Here is a 19,775-nt window from a genome sequence, read left to right as displayed (position 1 = left end):
CTCTCTCCTCTTTTCTTTTTTTCTCATTCTTTGTGCACGTTAGTCTTCTAACGTTGCGTGGGGTGCGAAAGCACTCGAGCCCATGTGGCAGCTTACGGAATGCTTCAATGCATCTGCTAGTGTAACTTTTCATTAATTTTTTAATAAAAGGTTACCGTTTTTTTCCTTGGAAAAAAATATATATACATATACATATATATACACACACACACACACACACACACATATATATATATATATCTCCCTCCCTCTATTCTTATCTATTCATCTCTCCCTCCTTCTCTCTCCCAATTTCATTCTCTTCCCCCCTGCCCCATGACTCTCTCTCTCTCTCTCTCAATTCATCATTCAAGACACCACCCTCCAAATTTTTCTCTCATCCCTACCTGTGCTAAACAAAAATATCTCCTTCCCTCTCCTTATCTCTGCCACTTTTCAACTCTTACTGAATCTCTCCCCTCATTCACTAACTCATTCTTCTCCACCCTGCTTTCTCTCTCCCCCACCCCTCCCCTTGGTCCCTCCATCCTTCCCTGTATTTGATGAAAGGAGATTTTGGGGGTAAACAAATTTCCCCTTTCATTTAGAGTTTCGATTTTGAGGCCTGTGGGTTATGGCCACAAACATATTAGAAGTGTTTAAATAGCGTTTTAGCTTAAAAACTAGGGACCACACATATATTGGAATACACAGGAATGAAGGAAAAACTTGACCGAGCGCTTAAACCAGACTTCAAAAACATTACACTCGCAACCATAATTATCGGTGAGTCCGCAATCCATTGCTATCATTGTTGTCCTTCGTTATCTCTGATTTGTGATCAGCGATTAGATCGCGACTGTCCATTACATCCTCCGATCCAACGACTATCGTCTTTTCCCGCTCAACAAACTTGCTCGATAGACCTCCACAGTAGATCTACACTTAACAAATCTGACGGTCCACAATGATTTCGGGTGGACAAGTAGCACGAGGATTAACCACCCAAAAAGCGGTTTTCTCTCTCTCCTCCGCTGCTACGTGTCCTCCGCTGAATGGAATTGGAGCTAATGGGAAAAATACCACTTATGGCCTTTCTTCCGCCCGAAATCCACTTGTGGTTTTATTCAACTGCTTCGCTCGTTATCTGTTGGTTAACTTTTGCGCCAAACACCGTTAATATGCCTCATATGTAGATCTGATGATCCAGATCAGTTCTCATCTTTCCCATTGATCGTCAATACTAACCGTCGATCTATAAGATCTTACGACTCCTGTGCATTACTCTGTCTATTCCTTCTTTGACTTGATCTCATTCGCTATTGATGGAATCTGTGTTAAAACATAGTTCCTCTGCCATTTCTCTATTTACACATGACACACTATATATAACAATATTTTCTTTAATCAATGGATCACCATCGATCCTACAGTGATCAATGGTTGATCAGTAACCTTTTAACACTCGATTCAAGCCATCATCACATATATACATAGATAAAATGTAAAGGCATTATTACATAAACACCCACTTTATATTATACACAACATGATTACAAGCTAAGGCATTTCAGCCTTAGAACAAACTCCCTCTCGACTACATTTTGACTACTCTATTCTCACAAATTTCTATTCTACGCTCTCTGTCTCTATCACATACAGACTCTCTTTTTATAAGAGATTACAACAGTTGTGGATCATTTAAGATGCATGATTTCCTCCCACAATCACTCAACAAACCCCTAAACTCTCTATATGCATACATGGCAGATTAGATTACATTAAATAAGTCTTCTGGGGACTTTATCCATTCCATCAAACTAGCTCTGTTTTAATCAAATTTCCCTGGTTTAGCTCTGATGGTCCACATCCTCTTCGTTGATTCGCTTTGGATTCCTCCTTTAATTATGAGTGCTCAGATGCTCCTTCATAAGCCTCCCAAGGCACAAAAATTTATGACCTCCTAGTCATATGCTTCTCCTTTTCCTTAGCAATTCTACCCACTTCTCAGTGGAATTTCCTTCATGATCTTCTATGAGATGCAATTAACCTCTGCAGTAACAGTCTTCTTCTACTACGCAATACCTCACTAAGATTTCACCTCTGAGCTTAGTCTTTTGGCATCCTTCTGGTTCTCTCCTCTGGAACTAATTGATCACTCCTTACTCTAGGTTGCAGCAAGTCTTCTCACCTTCCACTACCATTCGTTGCACAACAGTAAAGACCATAGCTCTCTAGTCTTCAACACAACTGTACCTCTTATCCTTTTTCTTGCACTCTTCTTCCTTCTCACAGGAAATCCTTTCCCTTAACCTTTCCCTACTCTTATACCAAATGATGAAAGGATATTTTGAGGGTAAACCAAATTCCCCTTTCATTTAGAGTTTCGATTCTAAGGCCTGTGGGTTATGGCCACAAACCTATCGGAAGCATTTAAATAGTGCTTTACCTTAAAAACTCGGGACGACACATATATCGAAATACACAGGAATGAAGGAAAAACTCGACCGAGCGCTTAAAACAGACTTCAAAAACATTACACACACAACCATAATTATCGGCGGGTCCACACTCGATCGCTATCATTGCTGTCCTTCGTTATTGCCGATTTGCGATCAGCGATAAGATCACGATAGTCCATTACATCCCCCGATCCAACAGCTATTATCTTTTCCCACTCAACAAAATTTCTCGATAGACCTCCACCGTAGATCTGCACTTAACGGATCTGATGGTCCACAGTGATTTTGGGTGGACAAGTAGCACGAGGATTAACTACCCGAAAAGTGGTTTTCTCTCTCTCCACTACTGCTACGTGTCCTCCACTGAATGGAATCGGAGCTAATCAGAAAAATACTACTTATGGCCTTTCTTCTGCTCGAAATCCAGTTGTGGTTTTCTTCAACCTCTTCGCTCATCATCTGTCGGTTAAATTCTATGCCGAACAACGTTGACCTGACTCATTTGTAGATCTAATGATCCAGATCAGTTCTTGTCTTCGCCATTGGTCATCAATACTAACTGTCGATCTATAAGATCTGACGACTCCTGTGCATTAATCCATCTATTCCTTCTTTGACTTGATCTCGTTCACTATTGATGTAATCTACGTTAAAACACAATTCCTCTACCATTTCTCTATTTACACACGACACATTATATATAACAATATTTTTGCTAGTTAATGGATCGCCATCGATCTTATAATGATTGATGGTCGATCGGTAATCTACTAACGCTCGATTCAAGCCATCATTGCATATATACACAGATAACACATAAAGGCATTATTAAACACACACTTTATATTATACACAACATGATTACAAGCTAAGGCATTTATGCCTTAGAACAAACTCCCTCTCGACTACATTTTGACTACTATGTTCTCACAAATTTCTATTCTACGCTCTCTGTATCTTTCACATATAGACTCTCTTTTGATAAGAGATTCCAACAGTTGTGGATCATTTAAGATGCACGATTTCCTCCCACAATCACTCAACAAACCCCTAAACTCTCTATACGCATACATGGCAGATTAGATTACATTAAATAAGTCTTCTGGGGACTTTATCCATTCCATCAAACTAGCTCTGTTTTAACAGAATTTCCATGGTTTAGCTCTGATGGTCCACATCCTCTTTGTTGCTTCGCTTTGGATTCCTCCTTTAATTATGAGTGCTCGAATGCTCCTGCATGAGACTCCCAAGACACATAAATTTATGACCTCCTAGTAATATGCTTCTCCTTGTCCTTAGCAATTCTACCCACTTCTCAGTGGAATTTCCTTCATGATCTTCTGTGAGCTGCAACCAACCTCTGCAATAACAGTCTTCCTCTACTACGTGATACCTCACTAAGATTTCTCCTTTGAGCTTAGTCTTTTGGCATCCTTCTAGATCTCTCCTCTGGAACCAATTGATCACTCCTTACTCTAGGTTGCTGCAAGTCTTCTCACCTTCCACTACCATTCGCTGCACGACAGTAAAGACCATAACTCTAGTCTTCAACACAATTGTACCTCTTCTCCTTTTGCTTGCACTCTTCTTCCTTCTCACAGGAAATCCTTTCCCTTAACCTTTCCCTACTCTTATACCAAATGATGAAAGGATATTTTGAGGGTAAACCAAATTCCCATTTCATTTAGAGTTTCGATTCTGAGGCTTGTGGGTTATGGCCACAAACCTATCGGAAGCATTTAAATAGTGCTTTACCTTAAAAACTCAGGACCACACATATATCGGAATACACAGGAATGAAGGAAAAGCCCAACCGAGCACTTAAAACAGACTTCAAAAACATTACACCCGCAACCATAATTATCGGCAGGTCCACACTCCATCGCTATCATCGTTGTCCTTCGTTATCTCTGATTTGTGATCCGCGATAAGATCACGATAGTCCATTACATCCTCTGATCCAACATCTATTTTTTTTCCCACTCAACAAAATTTCACGATAGACCTCCACCATAGATTTGCACTTAACGGATCCGATGGTCCACAATGATTTCGGGTGGACAAGTAGCACGAGGATTAACTACCCAAAAAGTGGTTTTCTCTCTCTCCTCCACTGCTACGTGTCCTCCGCTGAATGGAATCAGATCCAATCAGAAAAATACCACTTATGGCCTTTCTTTTGCCCGAAATCCACTTGTGGTTTTCTTCAACCACTTCGCTCATCATCTGTCGATTAACTTCTATGCCAAACACCGTTGATCTGCCTCATTTGTAGATCTAACGATCCAGATCAGTTCTCATCTTCGCCATTGATCGTCAATACTAACTGTCGATCTATAAGATATGACAACTCCTGCGCATTACTCCGTCTATTCCTTCTTTGACTTGATCTCGTCCGCTATTGATGGAATCTGCATTAAAACACAGTTCCTCTGCCATTTCTCTGTTTACAGACGACATATTATATATAACAATATTTTCGTTAGTCAATGGATTGCCATTGATCTTACAATGATTGATGGTCGATCAGTGATCTACTAACGCTCGATTCAGGCCATCATCACACATAACACATAAAGGCATTATTACATAAACACACACTTTATATTATACACAACATGATTACAAGCTAAGGCATTTCAGCGTTAGAACAAACTCCCTCTCGTCTACATTTTGACTACTCTGTTCTCACAAATTTCTATTCTACGCTCTCTGTCTCTTTCACATACAGACTCTCTTTTTATAAGAGATTACAACAGTTGTGGATCATTTAAGATGCACGATTTCCTCCCACAATCACTCAACAAACCCCTAAACTCTCTATACGCATACATGGCAGATTAACTTACATTAAATAAGTCTTCTCGAGACTTTACCCATTCCTGTCAAACTAGCTCTGTTTTAACAGAATTTCCCTGGTTTAGCTCCAATGGTCCACGTCCTCTTCCTTGCTCCGCTTTAGATTCCTCCTTTAATTATAAGTTCTCGGATGCTCCTGCATTAGTATCCCCCTCACCCGACCCACCTTAAATCTGCATCAACCATTTCCCACAAACTCATTCTTCACCACCCACCACACTCTCTTTCTCTCTCCTTCCTTCTCTCTTTGTCTCCCTTGGCCCTTCTACCTCTCCCTGTCTCATCCTCTCCAACCACATTAAACCCATCTTAACCATTTCCCATATGTTAAATTCACTAGATGCACAAACACATGCGCATTCCATGTGATAGGAATGCACACGTGTTGTTGGAACTAAAAATGTGCATGCGTAATTAAGGTGTAGATGTCATTTTGAATTTATCTTTTTCTTGGTGGTAATCCTACATGCATAGTACTTTGTTCTATCGTATATAGGTTAGGGGTCATGACCTTAGCGGTTTAGGCTTCAAATACTTGAAAGCATCAATTTTTGAAAAAACACATATATTTGGTGCTGTTTTTCTATAAGCTAGACAAAACCATTTTCCACGAAACTACATAACCATATAGAGCTAATTGTGTAGTTCTAAATATATTATTAAAAATAATAATAATAGATTTTATTACTTTTAATACATTTTTCTCTTGACATATATCAAAATCTTAAACAGGATCCGTCACCAATCTCTTCTATAGCTTTTTTTTAGTCCTTAATCAATCGGGAAAAAAATTATATGGTGCACTAGAGGACATTACGAAATATAATCTAAAAACAAATGAAATGAATGTTAGATAATTGTCGGACCCTCTTAGGTTACACTAAGAGAAGGCCTTGTAATTTGAAGGGTATAATGATTTTCATATATATATATATATATATATAGATATAATTTTGGGTTTTCCTAACATTGTTATACTATTTTCCATCCAAATATAATGCATATGTTCGAATTTTTGCAACATTTGGGTATTTGAATGACGGATTCTTGCTCCAAAATCGTGTGGAGTTGTAGAGAACAAATTGTTCTTGGGCACATATATATGATGTGCCCAAGAACAATTTGTTCTCTACAACTCCACACGATTTTGGAGCAAGAATCCGTCATTCAAATACCCAAATGTTGCAAAAATTCGAACATATGCATTATATTTGGATGGAAAATAGTATAACAATGTTAGGAAAACCCAAAATTTTCATAATTAGACACAATTTCTATAAAAAGAATTATATTATTGGAAAACCAACTCATTTTCCTACATTTCATTATTGAACAGAGAGGCTCATTCTACAAGCCAGTATGAGGGTTCCCATTTAAAATAAAATTAAAAATTAAAAATTATGTTCTAAATAGAAAAAATTATGTCAGTTATAATAAAAAAAAATGAATATGTTGTAAAGTAATTAGAAGTAAACAAAATGTGTGAGTAAGATGTTTAAATCTTATAATTTGGTTATTAATAAAATATTTTAATACTAATTAATATTGACATATACTTAAATATGTATATATCATGAAAAATTAAGGTTTTATGGTTAAAACGTTTATTTGGTCATATATATATATATATATATATATATTCTATTTAGCATTAAAAAATACAATTTAAACAATGAAAAATAACACATTTTATTTTACACTGTAAAAGAATTTGCACATGAAGAAATTAGATCCCTCTCAACTCATATTAAATCTATATTTAATATGGATCTATGTTGATTTTACACCATCTTCAAATTCATTTCATAAATACCTCTAAATATCTCTCCGTCCCTTACTATTATTAATTTACACGCCTTTAAAAATAAATAAATAAATAAATGGTTATATAACAATGTGTAACATTCAAAATTATATGTTATTGTCATCTAAATATTTTATTATACTAGCCTAGATACTTTTTAACTCCGGATCTATCAAGCATTGAGAGGGATCAAATCTCTCGAGGCACAAACCTATCTTTTGAGTGTAAAACTTCAGGAAAGGTTTGCACCTCGAGAGATTTGATCCCTCTTGGCGCTTGATAGATCTGGTGTTAAGATGGATCTAGGCTGGTTGGTCATACAAAATTTGATGAACATCTAATTATTTTGATCATTTTAAATAAGCAGAATATGTCTAAAATTAATTTGGTCAATTTAATTTAAAATTTGCTTAGATACCTCAACTTGTTGAGATGAAAGAGACTGCTAGTAACTTGAATGATGAAACTGATGAAATACAACTTTTGAGTAAAAAGTATCAATGTAACAATTTTGACAGATAGAAAATGTGAATACTAAGAATATAGTCAATTACAAACAATCTTCATTGCAATCAATTTGAAACTATTTTCTTCTACTGTTCTGTCACACCTATTATTTTTTCCATTTTCTCATATCGATCATATGGAAAGAGTAGTTGGAATCATAGACCATTCAAATATTTAACTGGAGCTAACAACATACCTTGTCTTTGTTGCTCTCCAATATTAATAGTATTTTTCTCCAAAGTCAATCATTGTGAATTATGGAGTGTTAAACCGCAAATAATTTTCAATGGTAGTTATTTTGTATTAATGCTTTTGAATGCAAAGTAATTAACAATGTTGAATGATGGAAAATGAAAATAATAAGAATGTAACCAATTATAAATAGTTTATAATTTCAAAAAGCAAACATTTGGAGTAAGCAAATATTTTATTTAGGATGAAAATTCAAGTATTATATTTATAGTTGAATAATTTTTATATGCTTACATTGAAAAAGAGTGTGTATATTTTAGAGATGAGAAAAAGAATAAAAAGAAAAAAATTATAAATGTAAAACAAAAAAGTGATATACCTTCTAGAATTCCTGAAATAATAATTTAAAGAAAACTAGAAATACATATTAGAAAATAAACATTAATGACACATTTATTCACAACCCTACTAAAAACAAAGTTGTAGATCTCGTATACCATATGAAACATGTGTAAACAAATAATGTATACATATTTTTTTATATCTCACATGCATGGTAATTTTAAAAACACGTGTATTATTAAGGAATGCACATCTATACAACACATTTACCCTCTTTTGGAATGGTGTTATGGACGACTTCATGGTATCTTATGTGCGGGTTGAGAACGTGCTAACCTGGTTTAAAATTGATAGGTATGTCTTCAAATAATGTGTATGTGTTTTGATTTTTGTTTTTGTTTAATTTTGTATGGTTAATATTTTTTATTATTGATAAAATAATTTGAAAATTTAATAAAAAATATAGTTATTATTGATTGTTATTGTTTAAAATAAGTTGGTTTAGGATTGTTACTCAATTTTATTAAATTTTTTTGGGTTTTGAATTATTAATCTATTTCTTTACATTCAAGTAAAACAAATTTTTAACCCAACAAAAACCTACCTTATCTAAAATAATATTAACTAAAATTAAATATATATTTATCAAAATATTGATTAAAATATTGCGAAAATGTACACGTGAATGACTTGCTCTCAATCAGGCTTAACACTCCTGAAAATATAGTACATAATTATAAAAAAGAAATGTATACTAGCAATTGTCCCAAAAGGTACAAAGAGAGGCCGATAGGATTATTAAAAGGAAGAAACCTCTACAGATAGTCAAGCATATACAAAGCTCACTAGTGACCAAGGAAATAACCACGATGACACAAAACCAAAACCAAACCATTCATATCAATATATTAAGTTTAAAACGCGTTCATACTAAAAACTCAATAGATTATTGGCAACACACTTTTTTTTTTTAACTAAAAAATAAATTATACCGTTTTACATGGTAAATGAAAAGCGGAGAAATTTGTGATTTCCAAATACTAAAACAAACCACTTACAACTTACATTGCTGGTTGACACTACAACTAAAACATTAACTAATTGTAATATGCTTTTCCACATTGTAATTTAATATTTTAAAATAACCAAGCGTTATCTAATCTATTCCTATCTTCAACTTGTAAACTCAATAATTATTTCTAAAATTGTTGTCCACTTATACCATATATAGAACCACCTTAATTAATAATGATAACCCCTCAAGTGAAGGTCAGATCAACAATAGTTAATTTCAAATAAGGAAAATATTATTTACTTAAACCATGAGTGTTGAAAAAGCATTATTTAAATAGATTATATAAACATTAACCATTCCGCAATATCAGCATTATTTACTTGCATTATGTCAACATTTACCATTGCGTGTATCTCAGTAACCATAACTAGATGGAAATAAGGTCAGCCCCGTAATATCATTTACTTGGTTTATGTCAACATTTACCATTGCGTGTATCTCAGTAACTATAACCAGATGGAAATAAGGTAGGGCCCGTTGTTGTATAGTGCGATTAGAAAGTCAAATTATAATATTCTTAAACCAATACTTATTGTATTCTTATGTGATGTTTAATAAAATACAATTAATTTTGTGATCTATAAATAATTTTGTAACTAATTTTTTTTAAACATTAATAATAATAATAATAATAAATGGGTTTTCCATTGATTGAAAACCTCGACTTCCCATCATTTATCATAACCCCCTGTTCAGTATTAATTCTTAGAAGATCACACATGTTTCTTTCATCTGACTTGCAGTGTCTGCATTCTCCACATTCTCTAGTAAATAAGGGAAGCACACTGTGACCCTCCTTGAAGTCAGTCACCCCTTCTCCAACACTCTCAACAACCCTGTGTCAAGCAACAGATCTATAGTTAGTGACCAATGCAATGCATTGCATTTTTGCAAAAAGGAAATGAAATGCAAAAAAACAAGGTGATATTGCATTGCCAATTTGGATTACTCCTTTGGCTCATTAATGGAAGGAGATTAATCTACAGGATCATGCAAAATTTGGTAATCGGATGTGCACGTGTATCCTCAGGATTTTCTATTTATAAATTTCAGTATTGATTATGCAAGAAAGCAGGATTGGGTTTTGTAATTTGTCAATTACTTTCTTTGGTTGGAGTTTTGATTATAGTTTAAAATTTGGTATTGCCCTAGTGACTGCAACGTGTAACTATGTGATGATACCCGAACATCTGCGCTCTTCAGTATTGTTCTGCAATAGTTAGAGCTAAGGTTTTCCAGAGATTAAAGTAAGTCTCACTACTCATTTAGAATGGCGATTGAGATTCAACGGCCCAGTTTCAAATGTGGTCTACATTATCAATTTAGTATTTCATAATCGGCATGGCCAAACTGTCTATTTTGATTTTCGCAAATTCAATTTCAAAAAACAGTGTTTGGAAATATTTATTTCAATTGTGGATTGGTTTCATGGTAAACCAAAACAGAAAATCGCTTTCCTTGCACATATATGTTGCCCCGAATTGTTATCATTATCAGTATTATTATCTTCTCCCAACAGCGACAGAATGACGGATATATGCACAAGAGAAGAACCAAAAAGACAAGTACTCCAAGATATCCACTGAAAAGAAGCCTATAATCACAGAATCATTACTGCAGTAGAGTGTTTACATTGTTACTTTAGCTCTCAGAGGCCTCAAGTAAACTCTCGGTGCAAATTTCAATAGTTTTGCACAACATGTATGATTTAATAAATATTGAGGTTTACAGCTCAACATCTTTTTTATCTCTCTCAATGCTTAATAGATCCAAGTAAAGGTGAAGCTATGCTAGTTTACAGTTGTTTGAAGTTAGGAAGAAAGGCAAAAAATGTCATCATATTTTTTTTTTTTTTGCTTGTTAAGACTAACCTACGCACCCACGGGGATTTGAACCGGTGACCTATCGCAAGGAGTGCCTTAACAGTGCACCCATTCACCGTCAATCCAAAGCCCCGTGGGCAAAATGTCATCATATTTTGACTATATGGTAATTTAAAAAAAAAATGGCATTGGTTCTTTTTCCATTTTTATATTAGTGTTATATACACACACAAAGATCTCCTGCACCCCAGACTGTAAAGCTCCTCACTTCTCTTGACCCAAATACAAAACTCAATTGATTTTTATAAGTCTATAAGTGCATGCTTCAGTCCAAAAATTGGCTCCAAACAGCTCATACAATATAATAAAATATGGTTATACAGATCTGTGCAGGTGTCAAGTGAATGAAAGAAAATTTACCACATATTTGTCCATACTAGGGCACCAGAGGGGTTTTGTACCCAGCAATGTGCATACTGAATATGTGCTCAGAATTATCCCACAACTAAATGTCTGTTCATCCTCAACTCTTTAGGGCCCAACATGTGCCAAAAAGAACAATCTCAAAATATTGCATGTCAGCCAAAAATAGCTTGACTTAAAATATAACAAGAGAACAAATACAATTGACATTGAAGCATCTCCATCCAAAGACCACAACTGTAGTTGAATCAAGTGTGTTTCTTATAGTGGAGAAAACAAGGGATCTATCATGAATCAAATTGTGTTCTTATAGTAGAGAAAACAAGGGATCTATCTTATTTGTGAAAAGCACTCACCATAATCCCCAACTTTCTGACAGAATTGAGTCTTCTTGTTTCATGACACATGTACACACTTGGCTCACAAAAGTTTGAATGATCCATAGTAATCTATATCTACCAGAAACAATTGCAACATAGCAAAATCATCCTGAACCAACAACTATCACATGCCACGTACCAACACTAATTCTGAAGGGTTAATCCATAATAGTAATACTTTAGGTGAGATCACGTAATTAAAGAAAACCATCTCTAAGCATCTTGAACCCCAATGTCTATAGGTCTCGTGTGAATTCTATGATAGGTGCAACAAAATATATAAGAGTTCAGTTTTGCAACAGTTAACGGAGGTTTTGCAATTTTTATGCAGGTAATGGAGATTTTGCAATTTTTATGCAGGTGTAAGCAAGCCTAGTTTCACAAAATTAGACAAGAACAACAAATCGTTTTGCTTATGACTGCTTTCAGATTAACATTTACGAATGCGGTCTCCATTGAGCTATTAAAATAATAATAATAATAATAATAAATAAATAAATCATTATTTTTCCTTTTTTACTATGAAATTATATTCTGAAAAATTTCATGCAAATTTTGTTAGCTATTAAAGCAACTCCAACTTGGATCCACAGAGTCGAACATCACCGACTCAAGTTGTCTTCCATAGGACACGATACACGAGAGCAAATTCGGATATTTTGCATAGGAAATTGGCAGTCGTAGAATTTGACATCACATTTTTCAAATAAACTATGATGATAACTTCTAGTTTCATTTGGGCAAAATACCAAATGGTATTCAACTGAAAATTAAGGCCATATCACAGGGCTATACACTAACCAACAATTTCTGTAGTGCACTACCTATTTGAGACTTGAGAGAGCAACAACAAAAGAAATGTCTCCCAAAACAAGAAATATGAAAACTTCAAATAAAAAACAACAAGAAAGCAAAACCATTCTGAGGTTCAGCAAAACATTGACTGATGTAACAAACAAAATATAAATGCACAAGGACGTTCATAAAGAGTTCCTGTCGATGATCAAGGTAACAGTTAACTGGGACAACGAAGAATTTTACCAAAATCTAACTGACTAAATATTTAATATGAAAGGCTACTAACATGTCATTCACCATGAAAAGCATGACATTGCAGGCACCATCTGCCCAGTGTTAGTCATCAGTTCAAATAGCCAAAATCATCACGTACTTACACATGATATATTATAGACCCCAGTACCATCTGCAGTGCCTGCTACTATCATACCGTTTCAAAGGTTGGCTGATTGATGTTCATTGTGTTCAGTTACATTCCTTATTAGCATCATTAATAATAATATTATATACTTACATCAAGACTAAAACTAAAGCAGCATTCAGATTTAACTCAGCTGTTATTTACACCTAAGTTGATCTTATATCTTGTTACATTAATAGCATTGATTATCTACACTTGCGGCACAACTACAGGTAAAGAAGGCTTTCAAATAGATTAAAAATCAAGCTGAGAATCATTCAAACTTCAACTCAGACATCAATTTACATCATAACCAAAAGTAAAAAGGCTTTTACTAATAGATTCATTAGATCATAACCAAAAGTAAAAAGGATTTTACTAATAGATTCATTTTGAAACGGGGCATTGTCGAACAAATTAACTTTTAATCCATTTTTTTTTCCAGGAAAAGGTGAAAGATAATAATAATCAGACTGAAGACCGCAGCGTAAATACAGTTAAGGAAGCAGCTGATGCAATTAAACCACGAGCTTGTCCATGGATACATAGTTATAACACCACCATCACTCTCTGCATTATCCAACCTGTAAACCAAAAAATATGCTCACAAAAATTATGATTAACTCATGTATAGTGGTGGTGTTGAAAATAAAAGATGAAAACTAATGGTTACTTACTGAAAGTCTATCTTTTACTTTGGATAACGCTTGCAAATGAAATCTACAAACCCTGATAAAGTGGTGCTATGGGCAGAGCAAATGTATCTTTCTCCCACTGTAGGTTGTTCCATCAAAAACAAATGAGCTCTACAAACATCTTCAATATGAACAAAAGATGTCACAATAGACTTCAATAATCCTTGCCATTGTGTGTTTCCTACAATTCAATCATGGCTTTTTATCGTTACTTTGTTTTTCTTTAAATTTGGAACATACCCATATTTAAAAGATAAATGATATTAAATCTACGGAATGTTTATCGTTAATATGTAAAACCTAATGGTGAGATTGTAACCTGATACCTCATTATTTTCTATTATATAGAACCTGAGGTTGCCGTGCCACATCAATTATTAAAAACAAACCCAAAAAGAGAATAACAAAACAAAAAAATCAGGCTCGAGTTTGTGAAACCTGTGATGAGGGACATGGTTACATCGACGCTGGAGGGAATTGTCGTTGTTAGCCAAGGACCCACTACTGTGACTGGGACCATACTGACAACTTCCATTTTGTTTTCTTTAGCAAATTGCAGGGCAGCTTGGTCTGCCAGGGTTTTTGACACATAATACATCTGAATGCATTCAATCAATGAAAACCGTAAAACTTCCTACAATGTTCAATTTAAACCAGAAATTCGTGCAATAAACTTACCCAACCAGGGGGTTTATTTTGTCTGATGAGATCTACTGAGCTCCAGCATGATTCATCGATGATTTCCACTGGTTTCTCTGGAAAAGAAGCAGCACTGGCAGATGATGTGTAAACCACACGCCTTACACTTTTGGTTGCTAGGCAGGACTTGAGAACATTCAGAGTTCCTCTCACGGCAGTTTCAATCACCTCTCTCTGTACAAAACAATTCGATTAATATCATATCGTTGTCCCAAAAACATCGGTAACTTACTTCTTTACTGTTTCACTTACCTCTGGATCTTGGGAACCAAAATCTGTAGGAGTTGCAACATGAAAGACGCCGCGGCAGCCATGGATGGCATAGTCAAAGCTCCCTTCCTCGCAGAGATCTGCTCTGAAAAGACGAAGCCTCTCTTGGGCCCCTGAGAGTGAGAGAAGGGATGAGTTCTTTGATGGGTTGTGTGGATCTCTGAGAGTGGCATGCACTGTGTACCCATTCTCCAGCAGAGTCTTTACGAGCCATGATCCGATGTAACCCCCTGCTCCTGTCACGCACACGGGAAGGCCTTTCCCTTCATTGCCGTGAGGGATATTCATGTTTGCTTCCATATATTTATTTGCTGTGTTTCTGAGAAGGGGAAATGTGTGATCAGAAACGAGAGAAGTAGTATGAGATTGAAGATCAGCTTAAATTTTTTCATATAGTTAGTTTTTAATTTTTCAGATAGTCTTTAGTCTGGTCTAATTGTTAGGTGAGGAAATTTAGTCTCTACAAGATTTATGGTCCAATATCAGCCAGTTTCATGGTCCAATATCAACAAGAGTATGTACTCTTGAAAATTGTTTCTAATTTAGCCCCCAGAAATTTCATGGTCCAATCCCCAGGATTATGAACTCTTAAAAACTGCTGATAATTTAGTTCCCACAAATTTCATGATCCAATAGCAATTTATGGTAATTTAGTTCCCACAAGTTTTATGATCCAATAACAATTTAGTCCCCCAAATTTCATGGTCCAATTCCAACCAGCCTAAAAATTATTCACAATTTAATCCCCACAAATTTCATGGTCCAATCCCTACGAGACTATCCCCGCCCCAGAGCTGCTGACCGCGAAATTTCTCAAAAAAGAATCTTTCACATTGTTATACCTATTTGAGAGAGCAACAACAAAAGAGATGTCTCCAAAAACAAGAAATATGAAAACTTCAAATAAAAACAGCAAGAAAGCAAAACCATTCTGAGGTTCAGCAAAACCTTGACTAATGTAACAAACAAAATATAAATGCACATTGACGTTCATAAACAGTTCCTGTCGATGATCAAGGTAACAGTTAAATGGGACAGCCAAGAATTTTACCAAAATCTAACTGACTAAATATTTAATATGAAAGGCTACTAACATGTCATTCACCATGAAAAGCATGACATTGCAGGCACCATCTGCCCAGTGCCCAGTGGTAGTCATCAGTTCAAACAACCAAAATCATCACGTACGTACACATGATATATTATAGACCCCAGTACCATCTGCAGTGCCTGCTTCTATCATACCGGTTCAAAGGTTGGCTGATTGATATTCATTGTGTTCAGTTACATTCCTTATTAGCATCATTAATAATATTATTATATACTTACATCAAGACTAAAACTAAAGCAGGATTCAGATTTAACTCAGCTGTTATTTACACCTAAGTTGATCTTATATCTTGTCACATTAACAGCATTGATTATCTACACCTGCGGCACAACTACAGTCAAAGAAGGCTTTCAAATAGATTAAAAATCAAGCTGAGAATCATTCAAACTTCAACTCAGACATCAATTTACATCATAACCAAAAGTAAAAAGGCTTTTACTAATAGATTCATTACATCATAACCAAAAGTAAAAAGGCTTTTACTAATAGATTCATTTTGAAACGGGGCATTGTCGAACAAATTAGCTTTTAATCCATTTTTTTTTTTTAGGAAAAGGTGAAAGATAATAATAATCAGACTGAAGACCGCAGCGTAAATACAGTTAAGGAAGCAGCTGATGCAATTAAACCACGAGCTTGTCCATGGATACATGTTTTTGTTTTAGTGAAACATCTTTGAAGAAATAAACTATAGTATTGAACAATCTTACCTTTTTCATGCCAGAAACGCTGTCATCCGTCCACTTCCCGTCATCCTCCACTGATGCAGGATAGGAACTAGCTTCCGAATCATCGCTGTCGCCCGAACGATCTTCGAATGTTCCCGCCGGCTTCTTGTAAGGTGATTCAACCGGACTTCGATTACTCGTTCTCTTAAAGCCCTGTTTATCCTTTAAAGCACCCCCAGCCATATCCGAATCAATGTTGGGCATGACGGCGAAAAGGGGTTTGCTTGACACTTTTGAACCCTTATTGCCCTCAGCATTAACCTCGGCAGCTCCATTATCGCTACCATCGGCCAAGGGATCCCCTTCAAACTGATCAACATTTGTCATATTTTCACTCTGCTTGTTCATACAGATACCTTGAACATCAACCGGTGGAATCTCAGCTTGAACGTCCCTAGGGACTTGATCATTGCTCTGATTAAACCATGTCTGGGTAATATTTCTTGTTCTGACTGCAGAAGGAGGCCTGGCTTTCGAAGTCGGCAGCATTGGCAGTACAGGAGGGATACCGTTGTCACGGGATCTATCCTCGCGGCCCTTGATTGCCTCCAGCATTTCCTCCGTGGAACTGCATTGCCGCAGCTAAGGAGGAACCATTATTGTTGTGGACAACATACTTTTAAGTTATATCGCAAATTAAAGCCAGCTCAATCCTTAGAACAGGGTTTCCAAAGCACAAAGCACAAATTTGTTGATCGTGCATCGCAGAACAGGGGTTCCAAGCTGTGCACCGCAAAACAGGGACCTCATAACTGGGTTTTCTAGAGTGTTGAGTGCTCGCTTTCAGAACTCTGCCGACAAAGGTGTGGGTGGTTAGAGGGTTTATGCCGACTCTATGCTCTGCCAGGTGTCAGCCTGAGAAGCAAAGGGACGACGAAAGTCCCTTTCAAAGGAAGGCCTATCGGCCTAAAAATGTTTCGATAATGATTTGATCGTTGGAATAGAATACACGTTTTAGTTCAATCACGTATTTTTTTTTTTTTAATTTGTACTAATTAAATTTAAATAATACAAACATATTTTTATTCAAATTTAAATGGTTTAAATAGGGGTTTTTTGATTTTTTCCTGGTGGAAATGAATTTAGTACTATCAAATTTTTTTAAAGTACTCAAAATTTTGAAATTTGACATTTGTAATTTAAATTTTAAAAAAATTATATCATATTTTATCATAAATTTATTAAATTTATTAGCATTTCTATTATTTTGTAATTTTTTTTTAAGAATACGTGGTTTAAATTCTTTTAAATTTCTAAAATTTACATTATGCATTTAAATTAACATCCCCTAACTCATTTCATCCTTAATCTGTCCGAGAGTGATATTCTTTCCTTAATATTAAATGAAAAACGCATTCGTTTTTTCTGAGAGTGATATTCTTTCCTTACTATAATGAAAAACATATTCTATTTTTTTTCTAAGAGCAGCAAGACACATTTGTGTGGAATCTCAAGCTCTGATTCTTTTTGTTGAAGCAAGAGACTTTCCTTCTATTTCAATAACCCAAAAGTAAAGTTGCAATAAGTACAAAAGGCGTGAAAATCTCAAGGCCTACGAAACCAACGAGATCGTACTATCAAGGATGTGACCCACTAAACAAACTAAAGGACAAGCTAACCGATCAAATTGTCCCCGCGATTACAAGTTGACCCAAAGTCAAAGTCCGCCATACCTCCCATCATTAACTCGCAAAGATTGAACAAACTCGCATCCCCACAAACTAGCGCGACCAGATCTAACCATCGATTTCCCCCGCAAAAAAGGACAGCGTAGAGAGATATCAGAGAGCCAAGATGCAAGGTCTTTAAGGTATGATGAAGGGTGGTAAGACGACCCCCCCCCCTGCCACGTGTTGAGAGCCAAGTGGAATTGCTCTCAACGAACCAAAACCACTTACCATTTGTGAGCCTTGCGATCATAAGAAAACCGCTTAACGCCTGGTTTTCCGAGCCGAAAGAAAAGTGTCGTGGAATTTCCTTTGTGGGAGTGATCCAGCCTATCAAACTACTGAAACTGAAAATGGAGCTCGCCGCTGAGACATTCTGTCACTGTAAATGAAACCTTATGTCGCCATTCAAGAAACAAAGGAGATAAGTTCCCTTACCCCAAAGGAAGTTATCACCATGCAGAGTGAGCCCTTTTTCAAAGAGCTGACCATCGAAATGAGTAAGAACATGCATACAGAGCTTTAATTGTGGCCTGCCCCTCATGCCCAATAATCGAAAATTTCCTTGTCCTTTGCGGCTTGAACATCGCAGAGAGATTTTAGCCTGCTTGGAGGCATCTCCTACCAATTCATTTCGATCCTGCAATTTGGAATCGTCACTCCTTGGTTGGCCAGTAGATCTGCAAGTTTATTGGCCTTCCTTCGAACATGATCGAAGCTAACCGTTCGTAGACTCTAGAGATGATTTTGGATTCTCTAGTACACTTGTATAAGTCTCCATTGTTTTGAGACCCTTTCAGGCGATGTTCCATAGCTTATTTTCTTAACTACATTTATAGAAATCTCGGAGTCTGCTTCAATGAGAACATTTGAGCTGAGATTGAGTTTAAGAAGCTCTAGACATTGTTCCAAAGCCATTAATTCAGCCATGTTGTTGGTGGCTTTGCCTAAATGACAATGAAAAATAAAAATTATTCTTCCTGCTTCATCTCTTAACACACCTCCATAACCTGCAGTCCCCGGGTTACTTTTTGAAGCCCCATCAATGTTGCATTTTAGATAACCTTTTGGTGGAGGATGCCAGTACTCGTTTTCCCTTTCCAACACTCTTTCTTTTTTGCTAAGACCCTTGAGGATGATCTCATGCATTCCCAGCTGCTTGAGAGTTCTCAATTCAAGCGTAGTGGGAGGATTCGAGGGATAACTACGCACATTGGTGGAAACGGTCTCCTTAATTTGCTTTAAGATCAATTCCATCAGGTAAAGAGGAGTAGTTTTTCCATCCTTGAAAATTCTCTTATTCCTTTCCTTCCAAACATTCCAGATAATGAAGCTTGGTGTCAAGGTCCAGGCTAAATTAAGGATCTCATACTCGGAAAAGTTTTTCTCCACTTGTTCAAGGTGTTAATAATGCTTCCTTTGTCTCTATCTGTTTGTTGAAAAATGATGTTGAAATAATCCCATAACCAGGTGGTGTAGGTGTATTTGTTGAGAATATGCTCCAGTGTCTCCTCTTGAGCCTCACATAATTGGCATCTAGAAGGCCCCATAACCCCCCTCT

At 35.9% G+C, this 19,775-nt stretch overlaps 1 protein-coding gene across 3 annotated transcripts; it reads right to left on the bottom strand.

Moving 5' to 3' along the window:
* Positions 1 to 13,430: 13,430 nt before the first annotated feature.
* On the bottom strand, positions 13,431 to 15,278 carry LOC149236886 (dihydroflavonol 4-reductase-like). 3 transcript variants are annotated; one of them, XM_089461650.1, is made up of 5 exons: positions 14,691 to 15,278; positions 14,418 to 14,612; positions 14,178 to 14,337; positions 13,773 to 13,920; positions 13,431 to 13,628 (listed from the first exon to the last, which is right to left on the bottom strand). In XM_089461650.1, exons 1-5 carry the CDS (start codon positions 15,006 to 15,008, stop codon positions 13,469 to 13,471), a joined length of 981 nt encoding a protein of 326 aa, XP_089317776.1. In that variant the 5' UTR covers positions 15,009 to 15,278; the 3' UTR covers positions 13,431 to 13,468. The 3 variants fall into 3 exon arrangements, with proteins under 3 accessions (XP_089317776.1, XP_089317777.1, XP_089317778.1); XM_089461651.1 differs by having other exon boundaries at positions 13,773 to 13,818; positions 14,691 to 15,265; XM_089461652.1 differs by lacking the exon at positions 14,178 to 14,337 and having other exon boundaries at positions 13,461 to 13,628; positions 13,773 to 13,818; positions 14,691 to 15,260.
* Between the last annotated feature and the right edge of the window lie 4,497 nt (positions 15,279 to 19,775).

Source organism: Pinus tabuliformis, chromosome 8 (genome assembly GCF_031772625.1).
Source record: "Pinus tabuliformis cultivar Carrire ecotype Pingquan chromosome 8, CPIR1, whole genome shotgun sequence".
NCBI lineage: Eukaryota > Viridiplantae > Streptophyta > Pinopsida > Pinales > Pinaceae > Pinus > Pinus tabuliformis.
This window is presented reverse-complemented; position numbering and strand designations above follow the sequence as displayed.

Excerpts from the sequence above, each read along its gene's own strand:
- LOC149236886 (XM_089461650.1), bottom strand. The coding sequence starts at position 15,008 with ATGGAAGCAAACATGAATATCCCTCACGGCAATGAAGGGAAAGGCCTT. Across the intron at positions 14,613-14,690 it reads TTGGTTCCCAAGATCCAGAG|AGAGAGGTGATTGAAACTGC; the intron begins GTAAGTGAAACA and ends TGTTTTGTACAG. Across the intron at positions 13,629-13,772 it reads CATAGCACCACTTTATCAGG|GTTGGATAATGCAGAGAGTG; the intron begins GTTTGTAGATTT and ends TTTGGTTTACAG.